General features: G+C 45.1%; 1 protein-coding gene across 1 annotated transcript in view; it reads right to left on the bottom strand.

Moving 5' to 3' along the window:
* Positions 1 to 23,532, bottom strand: part of rb1 (retinoblastoma 1) — a 288,967-nt gene that overhangs the window by 237,848 nt on the left and 27,587 nt on the right. The window contains exons 3-4 of the mRNA XM_080204223.1: positions 11,307 to 11,410; positions 9,770 to 9,904 (exon numbers count right to left, since the gene is read on the bottom strand). Of these exons, the coding sequence (XP_080060349.1) occupies positions 9,770 to 9,904; positions 11,307 to 11,410 (239 nt within the window). The remainder of the gene's footprint in view (positions 1 to 9,769; positions 9,905 to 11,306; positions 11,411 to 23,532) is intronic.

Raw genomic sequence — 23,532 nt, 5'->3', positions numbered from 1 at the left:
TTGTGCTTTGAGAGCTAACCTTCATGAGGGAGCTGCACCAGTTCTTGGCTAAGGCAGAGATCACAAACATATGAATTAGGAGCAGGAAAAGGCCATTGGCCACTTGAGCCTGCTCCATCATTCCATAAGATCATGGTTGATCTAATCTTATTTAGCCTCAACTTCACATTTCTGCCTACTCCGGATAACCTTTCACCCCTTCGCTTATCAAGAATACATCCACTTCTGCCTTAAAAATATTCAGAGACTGTGCCTCAACCACCTTTTGAGGAAGAGAGTTCAGAAGTGTATCGACCTTCTGAGCAAATGTTTTTCCTCACCTCAGTCTTGCATCTTCATATGACATAGAAGGCAAATTGGGTTTGTTGTTAATATTCATATAGTTCATGTGATCACTGTGTGACTGGTTTTGGTCACCTGACGAGGTGAGATAAGAATTATCCAAATCCCCTCCCGCCCCACCCCACCCCCGGTCATTTATTGATTTGATTTCGGGTTACTTTTGTTCTTTTGCAGGCTGAAGGAGGGTTGGAAGTGTTTGACCATATGTTTCAGGCATCATGAATATGATGGATTTTGAAGCAGCTACCGCTATTAAACCAACGTTGCTTGTTGCACAAAAAAATAGAATTATCCAGCAATTCAAATTAACTAACATAGAATTAATAGGAACAGGCTAACATATTTAATGTATGTATCATCCGTGCTTATGACTCTCCAGCAATAAAACAAAACCCTTAAGTGCACAATAGCACACTTCAGACAAAATTTTGCGATGGATAAGCTGGTCTTTACTTATTTGTCACATTTCATGAATAACTGAGCCATACTGGATTAACTTCTTCATAATGCATTCAGCTGTTCTATTCATTCCAGTTATGTAAAATTCTCATTAGGCATATATTATTCTGAATTCTTTAGCCACATAATATATTTTCTTAATGATTCCCTCATTTGACACCTAACCCAACGAATGCCAGTTGCCCAACTCTACCAAATGTTAACCCATATAATTTAGTTTACTTTTACATTAAAATCAATGTCTTAACTGGAAATAGTAAAGCCACCTTTGCAACTTTTAAATATATCAACTTTTTATTCTTTTACAGGATGTGGAATTGCTGGCTAGGCCTGCATTTATTACCCATCTCTAATTGCCCTGGAGATGTGGTGGTGAGCAGTCTTACATGTGGTGTAAGTACACCCACAGCTGATAGGAAGTGTGTTCCAGGATTTTGGCCCAGCAACAGTGAAGGAATAGCAATACAGTTCCAAGTCAAGATGATGTGTAGCTTGAGGGGGAAACTTGCAGATGGCAGTGTTTCCATGCATCTGCTGGCCTCGTCCTTCTAGATAGTAGGGATCATGGGTTTTGACAGTGTTTCTGAAGAACTTTGATGAGTTCCTGCAGTACATCATGTAAATGATACACACTGCTTCAATGCACATTTGTGGAGGAGGGAGTGAATGTTTAAAGTGATAGATGGAGTATCAATCAAGTCGCCTGTTTGTCCTAGATTGTGTTGAGCTTCTACAGTGCTGTTGGAGCTACACTCATCCAGCGAGGTGATAGGGATTCTATCACACTCCTGAATTGTACTTTCTAGATAGTGGCAAGGCTTGGGAAGTCAGTAGATGAGCTACTCTTCACAGAATCCCCATTGTCAGATCTGTTTTTGTAATCACAGTATTAAATGGCTGGTCAAGTTCAATTTCTTGTGAAAAGTAATCCTCAGTGAGAGATTATGTGATCAGAATGCCACTGAATGTCAAGAAGAAATGGTTCAATGTTCTCTTGCTGGAGCTTGCCATTGCCTGGCACTTCAGTGACACAAATGTTACTTGCTACATAAGAACATAAGAAATAGGAGCAGGAGTAGGCCATCTAGCCCTTCGAGCCTGCCCTGCCATTCAATAAGATCATGGCTGATCTGTTGTGGCTCAGTTCCACATTCCCGCCCTCTCCCCATAACCCTTAATCCCCTCGCTTATCAAAAACCCATCAACCCGCGTCTTAAAAATATTTAGCGAGGTAGCCTCCACCACTTCAACGGGCAGAGAATTCCAGAGATTCACCACCCTTTGAATGAAGAAGTCTTCCTCAACTCCGTTCTAAACCGTCCCCCCTTTATCTTGAGGCTGTGCCCCCTAGTCCTACTGTCCTTTCTGAGCGGGAAGAGTCTCTCCACCTCTATCCTATCCATCCCATTCATCATCTTATACGTCTCAATGAGATCTCTCCTCATTCTTCTAAACTCTAACGAGTACAAGCCTAGTTTATTCAGCCTCTCCTCATAGCTCAACCCCCTCAACTCCAGCATCAGCCTAGTAAACCTCCTCTGCACTCCCTCCAAGGCCAAAATATCCTTGCGTAAGTACGGCACCCGAAACTGCACACAGTACTCCAGCTGCGGCCTCACCAATGCCCTATATAGCCGCAGCAAGACCTCCCTACTTTTATATTCAATCCCCCTCGCTATGAAGGCCAGCATCCCATTCGCCTTCCTGACCACCAGCTGCACCTGCAAGCTGGGTTTTTGCGACTCATGCACAAGGACCCCGAGGTCCCTCTGCACCGTCGCCTGCTGCAGTTTTTCGCCACGTAAGTAATAATCCTTCCTACCATTATTCCTACCAAAGTGGACCACCTCGCACTTGCCAACATTAAATTCCATTTGCCATTTCCTGGCCCATTTGCCCAGCCTATCTAGATCCTTCTGTAGACTCTCCACACCCTCCGCGCAATTTGCCGTTCCACCAATCTTGGTGTCATCAGCAAATTTCGACACCATACACTCGGTTCCCTCCTCCAGGTCATCTATATAAATGCTAAATAGCTGAGGCCCCAGCACCGACCCCTGGGGCACTCCACTAGTCACCAACCGCCAATCCGAATAGCACCCATTGACCCCCGCTCTCTGCCTCCTATTTGACATGATGTGGGTATGCTGGCGTTGGACTGGCGTAAACACAGTAAAAAGTCTGACAACACCAGGTTTTAGTCCAACCGATTTATTTGATAATAGACTCACAAGCTTTCGGGGTTAGTCCCTTCGTCAGGCGAATGGAGAGTTCTGGCCTCAGACAGAGCATATAAAGCACAGACAGTTTAGAGATTACTGATTAGAATGCGAATCCTTACACCTAACCTGCTGTTCAAGACCTGAAGTGGCTGACAATGTGAGTGGAAGGAGCACTGATCACAGGTTAAAGAGATGTGTATTGTCTCCAGACAGTACAGTAAGTGAGGTTTTGCAAACCCAGGCAAGTCACGGGGGTTACAGATAGTGCGACATGAACCCAAGATCCCTATTGAGACCGTCCTCGTGTGTGCGGAACTTGGCTATCAGTCTCTGTTCAGCGACTCTGCGCTGTCGTGTGTCGTGAAGGCCGCCTTGGAGAATGCTTACCCGAAGGTCAGAGGCTGAATGCCCGTGACCACTGAAGTGGTCGCCAACAGGAAGGGAACAGTCTTGCCTGGTGATTGTCGAGCGATATTCATTCATCCGTTGTCGTAGCGTCTGCATGGTCTCCCCAATGTACCATGCTTCGGGACATCCTTTCTTGCAACGTATCAGGTAGACAATGTTGGCCGAGTTGCAAGAGTATTTACCGTGTACCTGGTGGATGGTATTCTCACGTGTGATGATGGTGTCCATGTCGATGATCCGGCATGTCTTGCAGAGGTTGCTGTGGCAGGGTTGTGTGGTATTGTGGTCACTGTTCTCCTGAAGGCTGGGTAGTTTGCTGCGAACAATGGTCTGTTTGAGGTTGTGTGGTTGTCTGAAGGCAAGAAGTGGGGGTGTGGGGATAGCCCTGGCGAGATGTTCGTCTTCATCAATGATATGTTGAAGACTCCAGAGAAGATGTCGTAGCTTCTCTGCTTGCCTGGGTTTGCAAAACCTCACTTACTGTACTGTCTGGAGACAATATACATCTCTTTAACCTGTGATCAGCGCTCCTTCCATTCACATTGTCAGCCACTTCAGGTCTTGAACAGCAGGTTAGGTGTAAGGATTCACATTCTAATCAGTAATCTCCAAACTGTCTGTGCTTTATATGCTCTGTCTGAGGCCAGAACTCTCCATTCACCTGACGAAGGGACTAACCCCGAAAGCTTGTGAGTCTATTATCAAATAAATCGGTTGGACTAAAACCTGGTGTTGTCAGACTTTTTACTGTGTTTACGCCAGTCCAACACTGGCATACCCACATCATGACTACTATCGACACCGCAAACTGCCGGATCCAAGTGGAGAGGATCTCCAAGAAGATTGCGCATATCGACACAGACATCAAGTTTTTACAGAGATGCAAGAAAGCAGACAAGATAACAAAAGGACTACAGATCATGAACCCACTCAGGGCAACCTATAACACAGACTACACTGAGAGACTTTGCCGTCGCACCTCTCTCACACTTCTCAACCACCTCATACACCAGCTTTACAGCAAACGCCGCACCCTGGAAACTAAAATGGAATACATTTTCTCAACTTGTGCTCAGGATGCAGACCAACTGCGAAACTCTGCCAAGCAGATGAGACAAAGAAACTACACCACCTACATGCACACCAAGAACAGGAAACTTGAGAAACTCGGCATCACCGCCAGCAACAACCAAGCCTCCCCCGGCACCACAGTAGAAAACAGCACTACCACAGGGAGGTCTGTTGTCAACTTGTCGGACTACACACTTCAACCAGATGAAATCGAAGTTCTCAGCCGAGGGCTCAATTTCTGCCCCACCACCAAAATGGACCCCATCAGTCTCGCAGCGGACACAGAGGAATTCATCAGGCGAATGAGGCTGCGGGAGTTTTCCCACAAACCCCAAGAAACCAGCAGCGAACACAATGAGACAGTCGATGAACCAGAACAGCTGACAGAGAGATCCGCAGTGCAACAGCCTAAGAGGAAGGAATCCAATTGGACTCCTCCAGAAGGCCACTGCCCTCGACTGGACTTGTATGCCCAAAACATCAGGAGGTGCATTAACACCAGATTCATCAGCCGCACTCACAAGTCAGCCCCGAACATCACCCAAGCACAACGCAACGCCATCCACGCTCTCAAGACAAACCGCAACATTGTCATCAAACCAGCAGACAAAGGAGGGGCCATCGTCATACTGAACAGAACGGATTACTGTAAAAAAGTGTACCGACAACTAAACAATGAGGAACACTACAGACAATTACCCACAGATCCGACCAAAGAACACACTCGTCAACTCAACAATCTGATCAAGACCTTTGATCCGGACCTTCAGAGCACCGTGCTCTCATTCCACGTACTCCCCGCATTGGAGATCTCTACTGCCTCCCAAAGATACACAAGGCAAACGCACCTGGCAGTCCCATCGTATCGGGCAATGGAACTCTGTGTGAGAACCTCTCCGGCTACGTCGAGGGCATCCTGAAACCCATTGCACAAAGAACCCCCAGATTTTGTCGCAACACTACGGACTTCCTACTGAAACTCAGCACACATGGAGCAGTTGAACCAGGGACACTCCTCGTCACAATGGATGTCTCAGCGCTCTACACCAACATCCCCCACAACAATGGCATTGCTGCGACTGCCTCAGTACTCAATGCTGACAACTGCCAGTTTCCAGATGCAATTTTACAACTCATCCGCTTTATCCTGGACCACAATGTCTTCACCTTCAACAACCAGTTTTTCATCCAGACACATGGAACAGCCATGGGGACCAAATTTGCACCTCAATATGCCAACATCTTCATGCACAGGTTCGAACATGACTTCTTCACTGCACAGAATCTTCAACCAATGCTATACACTAGATACATCGATGACATTTTCTTCCTTTGGCCTCATGGTGAACAATCACTGATACAACTATATGATGATATCAACAAATTTCACCCCACCATCAGACTCACCATGGACTATTCCCCAGAATCAGTTGCATTCTTGGACACACGCATCTCCATTAAGGACGGTCACCTCAGCACCTCACTGTACCGCAAGCCCAGACAATCTCACAATGCTCCACTTTTCCAGTTTCCACCCTAAACATGTTAAAGAAGCCATTCCCTATGGACAAGCCCTCCGTATACACAGGATTTGCTCAGATGAGGAGGATCGTGACAGACACCTCCAGACCCTGAAAGATGCCCTCATAAGAACAGGATATGGTGCTCGACTCATAGATCGGCAGTTCCGATGCGCCACAGCGAAAAACCGCACCGATCTCCTCAGAAGACAAACACGGGACACAGTGGACAGAGTACCCTTCGTCGTCCAGTACTTCCCCAGAGCAGAGAAGCTACGACATCTTCTCCGGAGTCTTCAACATATCATTGATGAAGACGAACATCTCGCCAGGGCTATCCCCACACCCCCACTTCTTGCCTTCAGACAACCACGCAACCTCAAACAGACCATTGTTCGCAGCAAACTACCCAGCCTTCAGGAGAACAGTGACCACAATACCACACAACCCTGCCACAGCAACCTCTGCAAGACATGCCGGATCATCGACATGGATACCATCATCACATGTGAGAATACCATCCACCAGGTACACGGTAAATACTCTTGCAACTCGGCCAACATTGTCTACCTGATACGTTGCAAGAAAGGATGTCCCGAAGCATGGTACATTGGGGAGACCATGCAGACGCTACGACAACGGATGAATGAACATCGCTCGACAATCACCAGGCAAGACTGTTCCCTTCCTGTTGGCGACCACTTCAGTGGTCACGGGCATTCAGCCTCTGACCTTCGGGTAAGCATTCTCCAAGGCGGCCTTCACGACACACGACAGCGCAGAGTCGCTGAACAGAGACTGATAGCCAAGTTCCGCACACACGAGGACGGTCTCAATAGGGATCTTGGGTTCATGTCGCACTATCTGTAACCCCCGTGACTTGCCTGGGTTTGCAAAACCTCACTTACTGTACTGTCTGGAGACAATACACATCTCTTTAACCTGTGATCAGTGCTCCTTCCACTCACATTGTCAGCCACTTCAGGTCTTGAACAGCAGGTTAGGTGTAAGGATTCGCATTCTAATCAGTAATCTCTAAACTGTCTGTGCTTTATATGCTCTGTCTGAGGCCAGAACTCTCCATTCACCTGACGAAGGGACTAACCCCGAAAGCTTGTGAGTCTATTATCAAATAAATCGGTTGGACGAAAACCTGGTGTTGTCAGACTTTTTACTCCTATTTGACAACCAATCCTCTATCCACGCTAGCACCCTGCCCCCAACTCCATGTCCCCTGACCTTCTGCAATAACCTCTTGTGAGGCACTTTATCAAACGCCTTCTGAAAATCAAGAAAGACCACATCCACCGGCTCTCCTCTATCCACCGCCCTAGACACATCCTCATAGAACTCCAGTAAATTTGTCAGACACGACTTCCCCTTGACGAAACCGTGCTGCATCTGCTCTATCAAGCAATTCCCCTCAAGATGCCTCGCTATTTCCTCCTTGATGACGGATTCTAGCATTTTACCTACAACAGACGTTAAACTAACCGGCCTATAATTCCCTGCCTTTTGCCTGGCACCCTTCTTAAACAACGGCGTAACATTAGCCGCTTTCCAATCTTCCGGCACTTCCCCGGAATCCAGCGACGTCTGGAAAATAACCACCAAGGCATCCACTATCACCTCCGCTATTTCTCTCAGAACCCTCGGATGCATTCCATCCAGTCCTGGGGACTTGTCCACAATCAGCCCCTCCAGTCTGTCGAGGACCGCCTCTCTAGTAACAGTAATGTCATTGAGACCCTCCAGTCCTACCACCTTTCCATCTCTAACACCCGGCAAATTATTCACGTCCTCCTCCGTGAAGACCGAAACAAAAAAGTTATTCAAGACCTCAGCCATATCTCCATCCCCTACCACTAAGTCCCCCCTCTCATCCTCTAAGGGTCCAACGTTCACCCTAGTCAGCCTCTTCCTTTTTATATATTTATAAAAACTCTTGCTATCCATTTTTATATTAAGCGCTAGCCCAGCTTCATAGTTTCTCCTACCCTTCTTTATCAACTTCTTTGTCAATCTTTGTTGACGTTTAAACCTCTCCCAATCCTCTTCTCGCCCACCACTCTTAGCTACTCTAAACGCCTCCGCTTTTACTTATCAATACAAGCCTCAATGCTGTCCAGGTCTTGTTGCAATGAACATGGGCAGTCTCAGTATCTGAGGAGTCTCTAAAGGCACTGATAAATTATGGAATAATCAATGGCAAAAATCCCCATTTCTGACTTTATTGCCAGAATTTTACTGCCCTGCCTGTTCGAGGCTCATAAGATCCTGTCCGAGGCTAACAGAGAATGCCGTTCTTTGAGCTTCGCCTGCCCCAGAGTCAGGACCAGTGTGGCATTAATATTCCAGCTTACATTTATATGATCCCAATGGTTGTAGAATTTTCACTGATTCTCTTTTGACTTCAGTTTAAATCATAAATCCCTACAGTGCTGATTTGGCACATCAAGTCTTCACTGACAACAATTCCGCCCAGGCACTAGTCCTGCAACCCCAAGTATTTACCCTGCTAATCTCCCTAACCCACATGTCTTGGGACACTAAGGGGTAATTTAGCATGGCCAGTCAGCCCAACCTGCACATCGTTGGAGTGTGGGAGGAAACTGGAGCACCTGGAGGAAAGCCACGCAGACACACGGCAAACATGCGTACTCCATACAGTCACTTAAGGCCGGAATTGAACCCGAATCCCTGGTGCTGTGTGGCAACAGTCTTGACCACTGTGCCATCGTGCTGCCCACCTGCTGGAGCTCCTTGATGCGACACCTTGTCAAATGATACCTCGACATCAAGGGCAGTCATACTGTTGCCCGTTGAAGTGGTGGAGGCTGCCTCGCTAAATATTTTTAAGAAGCGGGTTGATGGGTTCTTGATAAGAGAGGGGATTAAGGGTTATGGGGAGAGGGCGGGAAAGTGGAACTGAGCCACGACAGATCAGCCATGATCTTATTGAATGGCGGGGCAGGCTCGAGGGGCTGGATGGCCTACTCCTGCTCCTATTTCTTATGTTCTTATGTTCTTATACCCCATCTTACTTTAAGTTTGACTGTTTAGTCCAGATTTTGACCACAGTTATAATATTGTCAGGAACTAATTGGCCCTGGTGAAAGTGAGCATCAGTGAACAGGTTATTTCTGTATACCTGCTGTTTGATATCAATGTCAATGACATAGTCCATCACTTTTCTGATGAAAGTAGCTGTACTACACAGTTTGGCTAGGGGTGTGGATAATTCCAGGTGCACAAGTCTTCAGTTCCATTGTTATCAGGGCCATAGTCTTTGCAATATCCAGTCTTCATCTATTTGATATCATGCAGAGTGAATCAAATTGTCTGGAAACCGGCAACTGTGATACTAGAAACTTTAGAAGGAGGTAGCGATGGATCATCCACTCAGCACTTTTGGCTGAAGATGGCTGCATGTTCTTCAGCCTCATCATTGCATCCAATTATTTTGATGTGGATACTGGTTAGTTGCTTAATTGTCCACCACCATTCACAACTGGATATAGAAGGACTACAAGGTTTGATCTAATCCAATGGTTGTAGGATCACTTTGCTCCATCTACCACATGCTGTTTACACTGCTTGGAATACAAATAATCCTATGTTGTAGCTTCACCAAGTTGACCTCATGTTTAGGTACGTGAGGTGTTGTTCCTGGCACGCTATCCTGCACTCTTCATTATTGTAAGCTTAAAAGTTAAACAGAAACAACAAATTCTTTTAAAAAGTTACCTCTTAAATTTTTCAAAGAGTGCAGTGAAAACAAGGCACTTCTTTTCCAGTTTCAATACCACTGAATTTACTTTAGTGCTAACAGTGTCCAAGTTCACATCCATTTTCTTCAGCAACTGCAAGAATTTAGTCACACTTCAGGAAGGAGAGAGAAAAAAAAGGTCAAACGCAATTTTTGCCACAATGCTGTTATCAGTCATTTTTAAATCACCCTGTTCCATTCAAAGTTGCTTTTTACACTAAAATATTTCAAAAGTATCCAGAAACTAAAATTAAGCAACTCCAAATCAACAGGAATAAACAATTTGATATCATTCGCATTTATGATTCTCCAGCAACAACACATTCATAAATGTACAACAGTGCATAAGAAAGAAAATTACGTGAACACTTTTCTGATTTTTTTCAGTAGGTTCTGATTTTAAAATTATTAAAACAATGAAGGAAATAAAGTATGCATTAAATGTTATTAAGCCTCATCTGGGTCAAGCTCACTCACTCAAAATGATTAAATTAATACATACCTATCAGGATATCAGAGCATTATTTTTCTATTACTTCACTTCTCAAGGTATGTTTTTTTATCTACAGAGGGCAAGTTACAGATGCAAATGAGCAGGATTGAAGGTGTCTCAGGGCAGATTTAAAAGGTTCATATTCCAAATCAGTTGGTTACACTTCTTGTCGTTGGCAGAAGCAAGAATATTGCCCTAATATTTATATTTACCATCAACAAATTTCCTAGTATCATGTTGATTAATTCTCTTATCTGAATTAACACACCAATAGTCTTGTCCTGTGCCTTTACATTCCCTCCTTTCTGAAGCATTATTTTCCTCTTCTTTCAGAGCACTTTCCTGACCATTATATTTCCCAAACAAGATAATGGGCAAATCTGAGACCTGGACTCTTGAGCAAACCACAAGAAAGACACATACGCTGAAGCTTTCCCCTTTTAGGAAAGTAGCTAGCCTTTAATATAGTGTATCCAAGACTGACATGCGAATGCAATGCACTCTTTTTTACCATGTGAGGGGCTTCATGGAACACTAATTCGCTTTAATCATGAATTAAAACCTTTGGACCAATTTTGCACTTCTGATTTTGAAAACTTAGCTTACCATTCAGCTGCACCTTCGTTTGCCTATTGGGCCTGTGTTCTGTTGTCTTTCCTATTTCTAATTTCATTCAATTGTCATGACTTGTAACAAGGCCTTTTACTGCAATCTCACAGCCTGCATTTTGAAGCTGAAAATTTCAACTGATTAAACTGCAGCTACTACACCTAAACTTAATATTCGCGAACAGTGTCCAGTGTTGCTGCTCTGCATTCACACTGCAGAATGAATTCAGTGCCAAGTCATATATCAACATTTGACCAATAAAGTAAGCAAATCTTACAAACAAAATGTTCAACTTAAAGATTTGTTTAACCTGGTTGGTAAACCCCTGAGTCTCAAAGAAAGAAAAACTCTCTCAATGGTTGAATGACAGTTTTAATGGCAAATAATAAAATGAGAACAATACATAAACCTACTTCAGATCTAACGTTTTCAGCAGTTCTGTCAGAGTGAAGGAAACTGCATTCAAGTCTACAGCTGCAATGAAGATGCAGATACCCCAATGCTTTCGTGTGGCATCCTAGGAGAGAGCATTCGATTTTAAAAAAAATATTAACTGAACACAAATGAATACGAACATAAAGGGGAAAATTGGAAACAGACTGCTCCAATAAATAAATAAAAGCAAACGGTAAGTGCCAACTAGGTTGGAAATTGATTTTAACATAATACAAGCAGCAACTGCTGGAAACAACAGGTCAGGCAATAACTGTGAAAAGAAAAGCAGAGTTAACATTTCAAGTCGATGGCCTTTCTGAACTGCGAAGTTAGAAATGTCAAGAACTTCAAGTTTTTAGGTGTCCAGATCACCAACAACCTGTACCCGTATGTAAACACTATAGTTAAGAAAGTCCACCAATGCCTCTACTTTCTCAGAACACTAAGGAAATTTGGCATGTCAGCTATGACTGTCACCAACTTTTACAGATGCACCACAGAAAGCATTCTTTCTGGCTGTATCACAGCTTGGTATGGCTCCTGCTCTGCCCAGGACTGCAAGAAACTACAATAGGTCATGAATCCATCACGCAAACCAGCGTCCCGTCCACTGACTCTGTCTACACATCCCGCTGCTTCGGCAAAGTAGTCAGCATAATTAAGGACCCCACGCACCTGGACATTCTCTCTCCCACATTCTGTCAGGAAAGGGATACAAAAATTTGAGGTCATGTACCAACCAACTCAAGAACAGTTTCTTCCCTGCTGCCGTCAGACTTTTGAATGGACCTACCTTGCATTAAGTTGATCTTTCTCTACACTCTAGCTATGACTGTCACACTACATTTTGCATTCTCTCATTTCCTTCTCTATGAACAGTATGCTCTGTCCGTACAGTGCAAATGGAACAATACTTTTCACTGTATGCTAATACATGTGACAATAATAAAATCAAATCAAATGTAATAAATTTTAAGCAGGAGTAATAGGTGAGACTGGAAATAGAATAAAGGGGAAGATCTGTGACAGGGTGAAAGATGGGGGACATTAAATGACCAAAGATCCAAACGGAGTGATAATGAAACAACAAACAAAACCTGGGTCTACAGGAAAGTGCAAACAGCAAAAAATGAACAGCTGCCATCCGATAGCAAAAGGGAAAAAAACAAGAGTAAGACCAACATATGCACAGAAAGCAAGTCAAAGTAAGGGCAGGGATTACAGTGTAAAATTCTTGGACCAGTGTTGCGTCTGAAAGGCTGCAAGTGCCTAATCAAAAGATAAGATGCTATTCCTTGAGCTTGTGTTAGGCTTCGTTTGAACGCTGCACTAGGTTGAGGACAGAGATAACAGCATGAGAACAGGCTAAAAATATAAAATTGCAGGCTATCTGAAGCTCTGAATCATGTTTGCGGACTGAAGTTTATTTATTAGTGCCACAAGTAGGCTTACATTGACACTGCAATGAGATTATTGTGAAAATCCCCAAATTGCTACACTCAGACGTCTGTTTGGGTGTAGTGACGGAGAATTTAGCACGGTCAGTGCACCTAACCAGCACGTCTTTTGGGCTGTGGGAGGAAACCGGACCACCCAGAGGAAATTCACACAGACGTGGGGAGAACATGTAGACTCCATGCAGATAGTGACCCAAGCCAGGAATTGAACCCGAGTCCTTGGTGCTGTGTGGCAGCAGTGCTAACCAGTGTGCCACCATGCCACCCTTTGGAGGTGTTCCACAAAGCAATCATCCAATGTACTTTTGATCTCCCAATGTAGTGCAATAAATATTGGTGTACTAAATTGAAAGAAACACACGTAAATTGCTTTTTCATCCAGGATTACTGTATGGGACAGGAGTTACATCACCTGTACCTATATTGGACAGCACCATGAGAATGGGATGGAATGTTGAGGATGACTGAAGAGAAGACAAGGATGTCCTGGTGGGCATGGTCCCTTCACAAAGTTGAATGAGGAGGTGCATGTTTGGTAGTGGCATCACTAAAGAAAACTAAGATAAGCTGTGAGAGTAAACTAGCTCAAATATAAAAACAGATAGCAAACATTTCTACAAATATATAAAAAGAAAAAGATTGCCGAAGGTAAACATTGGTCCTCCAGAGGATGAGGAGAATTTAATACTAAAAAAGAGGAAATGGCTGAGGCATTAAACAGGTATTTTGTGTTGGTCTTCACAATGGGAAGACACAAATAATATGTCAAAAATTGATGACAAGAAGGCGAGGATCTAGAAACAATCATTATCTAAAGAAGCAGTGTTAGGTAAGCTAATGAGGCTAAAAGTAGTCAAATCTCCTAGCCCTGATGAAATGCATCCCAGGTTACTAAAAGAGACGTTGGCAGAAATAGCAAATGCACTCATGGTAATTTACCAAAATTTGATGGACTCTGGGGCAGTTCCAGCAGATTGGAAAACACCAAATGTGATGTTTAAAAGAGGAAGTAGACGAAACGTGGGTGACTATAGGCTAGTTAGCTTAACTTCTGGAGTGGGGGAAAATGCTTGAATCTATTATCAAGGAAGAAATAGCCAGACATCTGGCTAGAAATTGGGAAGACACAGCATGGGTTCATGAAAGGCAGGTCATGTTTATTCTTTGAAGACATTATGCGCATGGTGGACAACAGGGAACCAGTGGATGTGGTATATCTGGATTTCCAAAAGGCATTTGACAAGGTGCCACACCAAAGGCTGCTGCACAAGATAAATGTGCACAGTATTATGAGTAATGTTTAGCATGGATAGAGGATTGGTTAACTAACAGAAAGCAGAGTTTTTCTGGTTGGCAATCAGTGACTAATGATATGCCTCAGGGATCAGTGTTTGGACCATAATTGTTTACAACTTACATAGATGATTTACAGTTGGGCACCAAGTGTAGTGTGTCAAAGTTCGAAGGTGATTGGTCGAGCAAAGTATGCAGAGGACACTGAACTTCTGCAAAGAGATATAGATTGTTTAAGTGAGTGGGCAAGGGTCTGGCAGATGGAGCACAACATTAGTAAATGTGACTTAATTCATTTTGGCAGAAATAACAGCAAAATGGAGTATTATTTAACTGGTAAAAAAATTGCAGCATGCTGCTGTGCAGAGGGACCTGGGTGTCTGTGTGCATAAATCGCAAGGAGTTGGCTTGCAGGTGCAGCAGGTAATTAAAAAGGCAAATGGAATTTTGTCCTTCATTTCCAGAGATATGGAGTTTAAAAACAGGGAGGTTATATTGCAGCTGTATAAGGTGCTGGTGAGGCCACATCTAGTGTATTGTGTACAGTTTTGGTCTCCTTACCTGAGAAAGGATATACTTTCTAGGGTAGGTATAGAGGAGCTTCATTAGGTTGATTCTGGAGTTGGGAGGGTTGGTTTATGAGGAGAGACTGGGTAGACTAGGAGTATACTCACTGGAATTTAGAAGAAGGGAGATCTTATAGAAACATATAAAATTATGAAGAGAATAGATAAGATAGAAGCAGGAAGGTTGTTTCCACTGACAGATGAAACCAAAAATAGGGGGCATAGCCTCAAAATAAGGGGTAGCAGATTTAAGACTGAGTTGAGAAGGAACTTCTTCATCCAAAGGGTCATGAATCTGTGAAATTCCCTGCCCAGTGAAGCAGTTGAGGTTACCTCTTTAAATGTTTTTAAGGCAAAGATAAATAGATTTTTGAAAAGTAAAGGAATTAAGGATTATGGTGAGCGGACAGATAAGTGGAGCTGAGTCCATGAAAAGATCAGACATGATCATATTGAATAGCTGTGCAGGCTCGAGGGGCCAAAGGGCTTACTCATGCTCCCAGTTCTTATGTTCACACAGGCGGTGCTAGAAATGACAGACGATGATCCACTAAATATGGAAAGTGATGAGGTGGAAGATAATATGGCTCTGAAAAGGTGAGAAAGTGGAGGGAACAGATTTGCAGAAAATGGGCCGGACACTGTCGAAGGCACTGTTAATCACCGAAGGTTGGTGGAAGATGCAGGGATGGTGTGGAGGAGTGGGTTGATGAAAAACAAGGACATATCAGATGCACTATTGTGGGAGCTTACCATCACATTATGACAGAGGAATGGAGGATAGAATTAGTGATCTGAGAAGAAATAGCATAATTAAGGTAGCTGTAGGAATGAGTGTGCTTAAAAATAAATAGATATTGATAGCCTGTCCCCAGAAATGGAGACAGAAAAGTTGAGGAAGGAAAGAGATGGACGATTTGAAGCTCAGTGAAGGTGGAAATTGGAAACAGAATTAATAAACTTTTTCCAGTTCAAAGCAAGAGCTGGAAACATCACAGATAAGTCATCAATGCACAGAAAAAGAGTTGACAGAGAGGTCTGAATAGGACTGGAACATATCCCACAAAACAAAGACATAACTAGGACCCATGATGGTTTTCCTCTTTTATTTGGAGAAAGATGTTCCTCCTGTGGGATGTTTGAGGTGAGGGACACCGGTAGTGTCCTGGCTGATTACACCTGCAGGAAGTGCATCCAATTCCAGCTCCTTGAGGACCATGTTAGGGACATAGAGCTGGAACTGGAGGAACTAAGAATCATTCGGGAAGCAGAGGCAGCTATTGATAAAAGCTACGGGGAGATAGTTACTCCTAAAAGTGATACATGGGTGACTGCTCGAAGGGGTAAGAAGCAGTCAGAGCAGCGATCCCCCTGAGGCTGTTCCTCTCCAAAATGAGTACTCTTTTGGAGGCTGTTGGGGAGGAAGACTCAACCGGGGTAAGCCGTGGGGTACAGGTCTCAGGAGTAGAGTCTGTCCTTGATGTTCAAGTGGGAAGGGGGAAGAAAAGAACAGGATTAGTGATTGGGGATTCCACAGTTAAGGGGACAGGTAGGAGAGTCTGTGGGAATGAGCGAGACTCACGGTTGGCATGTTGCCTCCCAGGTGCCAGGATCTGTGATGTCTCTGATCGAGTGTTCGAGATCCTTAATGGGGAGGGGAACAAGCCCCAAGTTGTGGTTCATGCAGGCACCCATGACATAGGTAGGAAAAGGGACTGGGATATAAAACAGAAATTCAGGGCATTAGGGTGGAAGCTTAGGGCTAAAACAAACAGAGTGGTTATCTCTGGTTTGTTACCTGTGCCGCAGGATAGCATGGAGAAGAACAGAGAGAGAGAACATTTGAACTCGTGGCTAAAGGGATGGTGCAGGAGGGAAGGGTTCAGATACTTGGACAATTGGGGCTCATTCTGGGGTAGGTGGGACCGCTAGAAGACGGATGGTCTGCACCTGAATCAGAGGGGTACTAATATCTTGGGGGGGAAATTTGCCAATGCTATTCGGGGGGGGAGGTTTTAAACTGATTCAGAGGGGGGATGGGAACCTGAATTGTAGCTCCAATGTACAGGAGGATGAGAACAGGGAGGTCATGGATAAGGTTTCTAGGTCACAGCAGTGTATTGGAAGGCGGGAGGGTGGTTTGAAGTGTGTATAATGCGAGGAGCATACGCAATAAGGTGGACGAACTTGCAGCCTGGATTGGTGCCTGGGACTTCGATGTTGTGGCCATTTCAGAGACATGGATAGAGCAGGAACAGGAATGGTTGTTGCAGGTTCCGGGGTTCAGATGTTTCAGTCAGAGCAGAGAAGGTGGTAGAACAGTGGGAGGCGTGGTATTGTTAGTCAAGGACTGTATTACGGTGGCAGAAAGGACGTTTGATGTGGACCTGTCTATTGAGGTAGTATGGGCAGAGATTAGAAACAGGAAAGGAGAGATCACACTGTTGAGCGTTTTTTATAGGCCTCCAAAAAGTTCCAGAGATGTAGAGGAAAGGATTGCAAAGATGATCCTGGATAGGAGCGAAAGTAACAGGGTAGTTGTTATGGGGGACTTTAACTTTACACATATCGATTGGAAAAGCTATAGTTCAAGCACGTTAGAGGGGTCAGTTTTTGTCCAATGTGTGCAGGAAGGTTTCATGACTCAGTATGTAGATAGGCCAACAAGAGGTGAGGTTACATTGGATTTGGTACTGGGTAATGAATCAGACCAGGTGTTAGACTTGAAGGTAGGTGAGCACTTTGGTGACGTTTACCTCAGTGATGGATATCCATCCAGTGATGGATAGGCATATACCGAAGGGCAGAAGTTATAGTTGGGGGAAAGGTAATTATGAGGCAATTAGGCGAGATTTAGGACACATAGGTTGGAGTAGGAAACTGCAGGGGCTGGGAACAACTGAAATGTGGATCTTATTCAAGGAGCAGCTACTGAGAGTCCTTGATAAATATGTACCTGTCAGGCAGGGAGGAAGTGGTCGAGCGAGGGAACCGTGGTGTACTAAGGAAGTTGAATCTCTGGTGAAGAGGAAGAAGGAGGCTTATGTAAAGATGAGACGTGAAGGCTCAGTTAGGGCACTGGAGAGTTATAAATTAGCCAGGAAGGAGCTGAAGAGAGAGTTAAGAAGAGCTAGAAGAGGACATGAGAAGACTTCGGCAGATAGGATCAAGGAAAACCCTAAAGCTTTCTATAGGTATGTCAAGAGTAAAAGCATGGTTAGGGCAAGATTAGGGCCAGTCAGAGACAGCAGTAGGAAGTTGTGCGTGGAGCCTGAAGAGATAGGAGTGGCACTGAATGAGTATTTTTCATCAGTATTCACGCAGGAAAAGGTCAGCGTAGTCGAGGAGAATACTGCGATGCAGGGTTGTAGACTAGACGGGATTGAGGTACATAAGGAGGAGGTGTTAGCAATTCTTGAGAGTATGAAAACAGGCAAGTCCACTGGGCTGGATATGATTTACCCTAGGATTCTCTGGGAGGCTAGGGAGGAGATTGCAGAGCCTTTGGCTTTGATCTTCATGTCGTCATTGGCTACAGGTATACTGCCGGAAGGTCGGAGGATAGCAAATGTTGTCCCCTTGTTCAAGAAGGGGAGTAGAGACCATCCTGGGAATTATAGACCTGTGAGCCTTACTTCTGTTTGTGGGCAAAGTTTTGAAAAGAATTATAAGGGATAGGATTTATAATCATCTAGAGAGAAATAAATTGATTAGGGACAGTCAACACAGTTTTGTGAAGGGTAGGTCGTGCCTCACAAACCTTAGAGTTTTCTTGAAAAGGTGACCAAAGAGGTGGATAAGGGTAAGGCAGTTGACGTGGTGTATGTGGATTTTAGTAAAGCGTTTGATAAGGTTCCCCATGGTAGGCTACTGCAGAAAATGCAGATGCATGGGATTGAGGGTGATTTAGCAGTTTGGATCAGGAATTGGCTAGCTGATAGAAGACAGACGGTGGTGGTTGATGGGAAACACTCAACCTGGAGTTCAGTTACAAGTGGTGTACCTCAAGGATCTGTTTTGGGGCCACTGCTGTTTGTCATTTTTATAAATGACCTAGATGAGGGTGTAGAAGGATGGGTTAGTAAATTTGCTGACGACACCAAAGTCGGAGGAGTTGTAGACAGTGAGGATGGATGTTACAGTTTGCAGAGGGACATAGATAAGAACATAAGAAATAGGAGCAGGAGTAGGCCATCTAGCCCTTCGAGCCTGCCCCGCCATTCAATAAGGTCATGGCTGATCTGACGTGGCTCAGTTCCACATTCCCGCCCTCTCCCCATAACCCCTAATCCTCTTGCCTATCAAAAACCTATCAACCCACGTCTTAAAAATATTGAGCAAGGCAGCCTCCACCACTTTAACGGGCAGAGAATTCCAGAGATTCACCACCCTTTGAGTGAAGACGTTACTCCTCAACTCCGTTCTAAACCGCCCCCCCTTTATCCTGAGGCTGTGCCCTCTACTCCTGCTGTCCTCTCTGAGCGGGAAGAGCCTCTCCACCTCTATCCTATCCATCCCATTCAACATCTTTTACGTCTCAATGAGATCTCCCCTCATTCTTCTAAACTCTAACGAGTACAAGCCTCGTTTATTCAGCCTCTCCTCATAGTTCAACCCCCTCAACTCCGGAATCAGCCTAGTAAACCTCCTCTGCACTCCCTCCAAGGCCAAAATATCCTTGCGTAAGTGCGGCGACCAAAACTGCACACAGTACTCCAGCTGCGGCCTCACCAGCACCCTATACAGCTGCAGCAAGACCTCCCTACTTTTATATTCAATCCCCCCTTGCTATGAAGGCCAGCATCCCATTCGCCTTCCTGACCACCTGCTGCACCTGCAGGCTGGGCTTTCGCGACTCATGCACAAGGACCCCGAAGTCCCTCTGCACCATCGCCTGCTGCAGTTTTTTGCCACGCAAGTAATAGTCCTTCCTACCATTATTCCTACCAAAGTGGACAACCTCACATTTGCCAGCATTAAATTCCATTTGCCAGTTCCTGGCCCATTCGCCCAGCCTATCTAGATCCTTCTGCAGACTCTCCACACCCTCTGCACAATTTGCCGTTCCACCAATCTTGGTGTCATCAGCAAATTTTGACACCATACACTCGGTTCCCTCCTCCAGATCATCTATATAAATGGTGAATAGCTGAAGCCCCAGCACCGACCCCTGGGGCACTCCACTAGTCACCAACCGCCAATCCGAATAGCACCCATTGACCCCCACTCTCTGCCTCCTATTTGACAGCCAATCCTCTATCCACGCTAACACCCTACCCTCAACTCCATGCCCCCTGACCTTCTGCAATAACCCCTTGTGAGGCACTTTATCAAACGCCTTCTGAAAATCAAGAAAGACCACATCCACCGGCTCTCCTCTATCCACCGCCCTAGACACATCCTCATAGAACTCCAATAAATTCGTCAGACACGACTTCCCCTTAACGAAACTGTGCTGCGTCTGCTCTACCAAACAATTCTCCTCAAGATGCCTCGCTATTTCCTCCTTGATCACGGATTCTAACATTTTACCTACAACAGACATTAAACTAACCGGCCTATAATTCCCCACCTTTTGCCTGCCACCCTTAAGAACATAAGAAATAGGAGCAGGAGTAGGCTATCTAGCCCTTCGAGCCTGCCCCGCCATTCAATAAGATCATGGCTGATCTGTCGTGGCTCAGTTCCACATTCCCGCCCTCTCCCCATAACCCTTAATCCCCTCTCTTATCAAAAACCCATCAACCCGCGTCTTAAAAATATTTAGCGAGGTAGCCTCCACCACTTCAACAGGCAGAGAATTCCAGAGATTCACCACCCTTTGAGTGAAGAAGTTCCTCCTCAACTCCGTTCTAAACCGCCCCCCCTTTATCTTGAGGCTGTGCCCCCTAATCTCCACCTCTATCCTATCCATCCCATTCATCATCTTATACGTCTCAATGAGATCTCCCCTCATTCTTCTAAACTCTAACGAGTACAAGCCTAGTTTATTCAGCCTCTCCTCATAGCTCAACCCCCTCAACTCCGGTATCAGCCTAGTAAACCTCCTCTGCACTCCCTAACCTCCCTACTTTTATATTCAATCCCCCTCGCTATGAAGGCCAGCATCCCATTCGCCTTCCTGACCACCTGCTGCACCTGCAAGCTGGGTTTTTGCAACTCATGCACAAGGACCCCAAGGTCCCTCTGCACCGTCACCTGCTGCAGTTTTTCACCACGTAAGTAATAATTCTTCCTACCATTATTCCTACCAAAGTGGACCACCTTCTTAAACAACGGCGTAACATTAGCCGTTTTCCAATCTTCTGGCACTTCCCCGGAATCCAGCGACGTTTGGAAAATAATCACCAAGGCATCCACTATCACCTCTGCCATTTCCTTCAGAACCCTTGGATGCATTCCATCCGGTCCTGGGGACTTATCCACAATCAGCCCCCCCCCCCGCCCCCCAGCCTCCAGTCTGTCGAGCACCGCCTCCCTAGTAACAATAATGTCATTCAGGCCCTCCACTCCTACCATCTTTCCATCGCTAACACCCGGCAAATTACTCACGTCCTCCTCCGTGAAGACCGAAACAAAAAAGTTATTCAGGGCCTCAGCCATTTCCCCATCCCCTACCACTAAGTCCCCCCTCTCATCCTCTAAGGGTCCAACGTTCACCCTAGTCAGCCTCTTCCTTTTTATGTATTTATAAAAACTCTTGCTATCCTTTTTTATATTAAGCGCTAGCCCAGCTTCATAGTTTATCCTACCCTTCTTTATCAATTTCTTTGTCATTCTTTGTTGACATTTAAACCTCTCCCAATCCTCTTCTCGCCCACTACTCTTAGCTACTCTAAACGCAACCGCTTTTAATTTAACACTTTCCTTCGCCTCCTTCGTTATCCACGGCTGATTACCTCGCCTCCTCCGATCCTTTTTAACCATCGGAATAAATTTCTGCTGAGCACCAAGAAAGATCTCCTTAAAGATCCTCCACTGTTCCTCAGCAGACCTACCTTCCAACACACTCCCCCAATCAACATTCGCCAATTCCTCTCTCATCCTACCATACTCCCCTCTGTTCAAACAAAGGACACATGTCCGGGAGCCCACTTTCTCCTCCTCCATCTGCATCAGAAACTCCACCGTACAATGATCAATCTTCCCAAGAGGGTCCTTCACCACAAGGTCCCTAATTCTACCTGCCTCATTACATAATACCAGATCCAAGATAGCTCGCTCCCTCGTCGGCTCCAACACACACTGTTCGAGGAAACTATCCCGGCAGCATTCCAGGAACTCCTCCTCAAGCCCACCGCTTCCAACATGGGTCGACTAATCAATATGTAGTATATGTAGATAAGCTGCAGAGCTGGGCCGAGAAGTGGCAAATGGCATTTAATACAGAAAAGTGTGAGGTGATTCACTTTGGTAAGAGTAACAGGAGTACAGAATATAGGGCTAATGAAAGGACTCTTGGTAGTGTCGACGAGCAGAGAGATCTTGGTGTACATGTGCATAGCTTCCTGAAAGTTGGCACCCAGGTTGATAAGGTTGTTAAGAAGGCGTACGGTGTGTTAGCTTTTATTGGCAGAGGGATTGAATTTCGGAGCCGTGAGGTCATGTTGCAACTGTACAAAACTCTGGTGCGGCCGCACTTGGAGTATTGCGTACAGTTCTGATCGTTGCATTATAAGAAAGATGTGGAGGCATTGGAAAGGGTGCAGAGGAGGTTTACCAGGATGTTGCCTGGTATGGTGGGACAGTCTTATGAGGAAAGGCTGAGGGACTTGAGGTTATTTTCATTAGCGAGAAGGAAGTTATGAGGTGACCTAATTGAGGCATACAAGATGATCAGAGGGTTACATAGGGTGGACAGTGAGAGCCTTTTTCCTTGGATGGTGATGGCTAACATGAGGGGACATGGCTTTAAATTAAGAGGTGGCAGTTATAGGACGGTTGTCAGAGGTAGGTTCTTTACTCAGAGGGTAGTAAGGGCGTGGAATGCCCTGCCTGCAGCAGTTGTGGACTCGCCAACTTTAAAGGTTTTCAAATGGTCAGTGGATAGGCATATGGATAACATTGGAATAGTTGAGGTTAGAGGGTCATTAGACTGGTCGGCGCAACATCGAGGGCCGAAGGGCCTGTACTGCGCTGTAATGTTCTATGTTCTAAGTGAGGCGAGTTAAAGGAGAGCTTGTTCAATGTGAGAAAAAAGATCAAAGACAGTAGCAGTGGATGGAAACTTGTTGGGCCTCTGTTCAAGGAAGAAGGGAGAATCTGAAAGCTATCGTGGCGGGGGAAAGAAGCATAACGGGAATGGATATCAGGGTGAAGAGAAGAGCATGGAAATTGGAAACTGCTAAAGTGATAGAGGGCATTAAGAGAGTCACAGATATAGGTATCTAAAACCTGGACAGGGGAAGAGAAAAAAAAATGTAGATAAGACATCAGTTCAATTGGATAGGAGCACACTGAAAAAATGTCTACCTGGCTCTCCTGTTTGTAGATCTTGGAACTAAGGTGGAGAAGGAGGCAGTTTGGGATTAGGAGCCTCTGAACCTAGAAGCCATGGAGGGAAGATTCCAGATGAGATGAGGTCAGTGACAGACCTAGAGACAATGGCTTGAGTATGGGTCATGGTCTAGGGAAAGACCGGAGGAAGCATTGGAGAGTTGGTGTTTATCCTTTGTTGGGTAGAGGTCAACTCGGCTGACATCGACAGTAGTGTCTGAAAGCAGGTGTTAGATTAGGTTATGTTAGGTTGGATCCAAGAGTACAGAGTGCTGCAAGTTCAGAGAAAGACAGGTTAGAATGAATGATGAGAACAGAGAAACTGACAATGCCAATGCCACTCCAGCAGCTCTCAATGCAAAGATAAAGAGAAGGCAAGAAGCATAGAGCTA

Source organism: Carcharhinus amblyrhynchos, chromosome 15, assembly GCF_965287045.1.
Source record: "Carcharhinus amblyrhynchos chromosome 15, sCarAmb.v2.hapA, whole genome shotgun sequence".
In the NCBI taxonomy this organism is placed as follows: domain Eukaryota; kingdom Metazoa; phylum Chordata; class Chondrichthyes; order Carcharhiniformes; family Carcharhinidae; genus Carcharhinus; species Carcharhinus amblyrhynchos.
The sequence above is the reverse complement of the archived record's forward strand: the minus strand, read 5'-3'. Positions and strand labels throughout refer to the sequence as shown.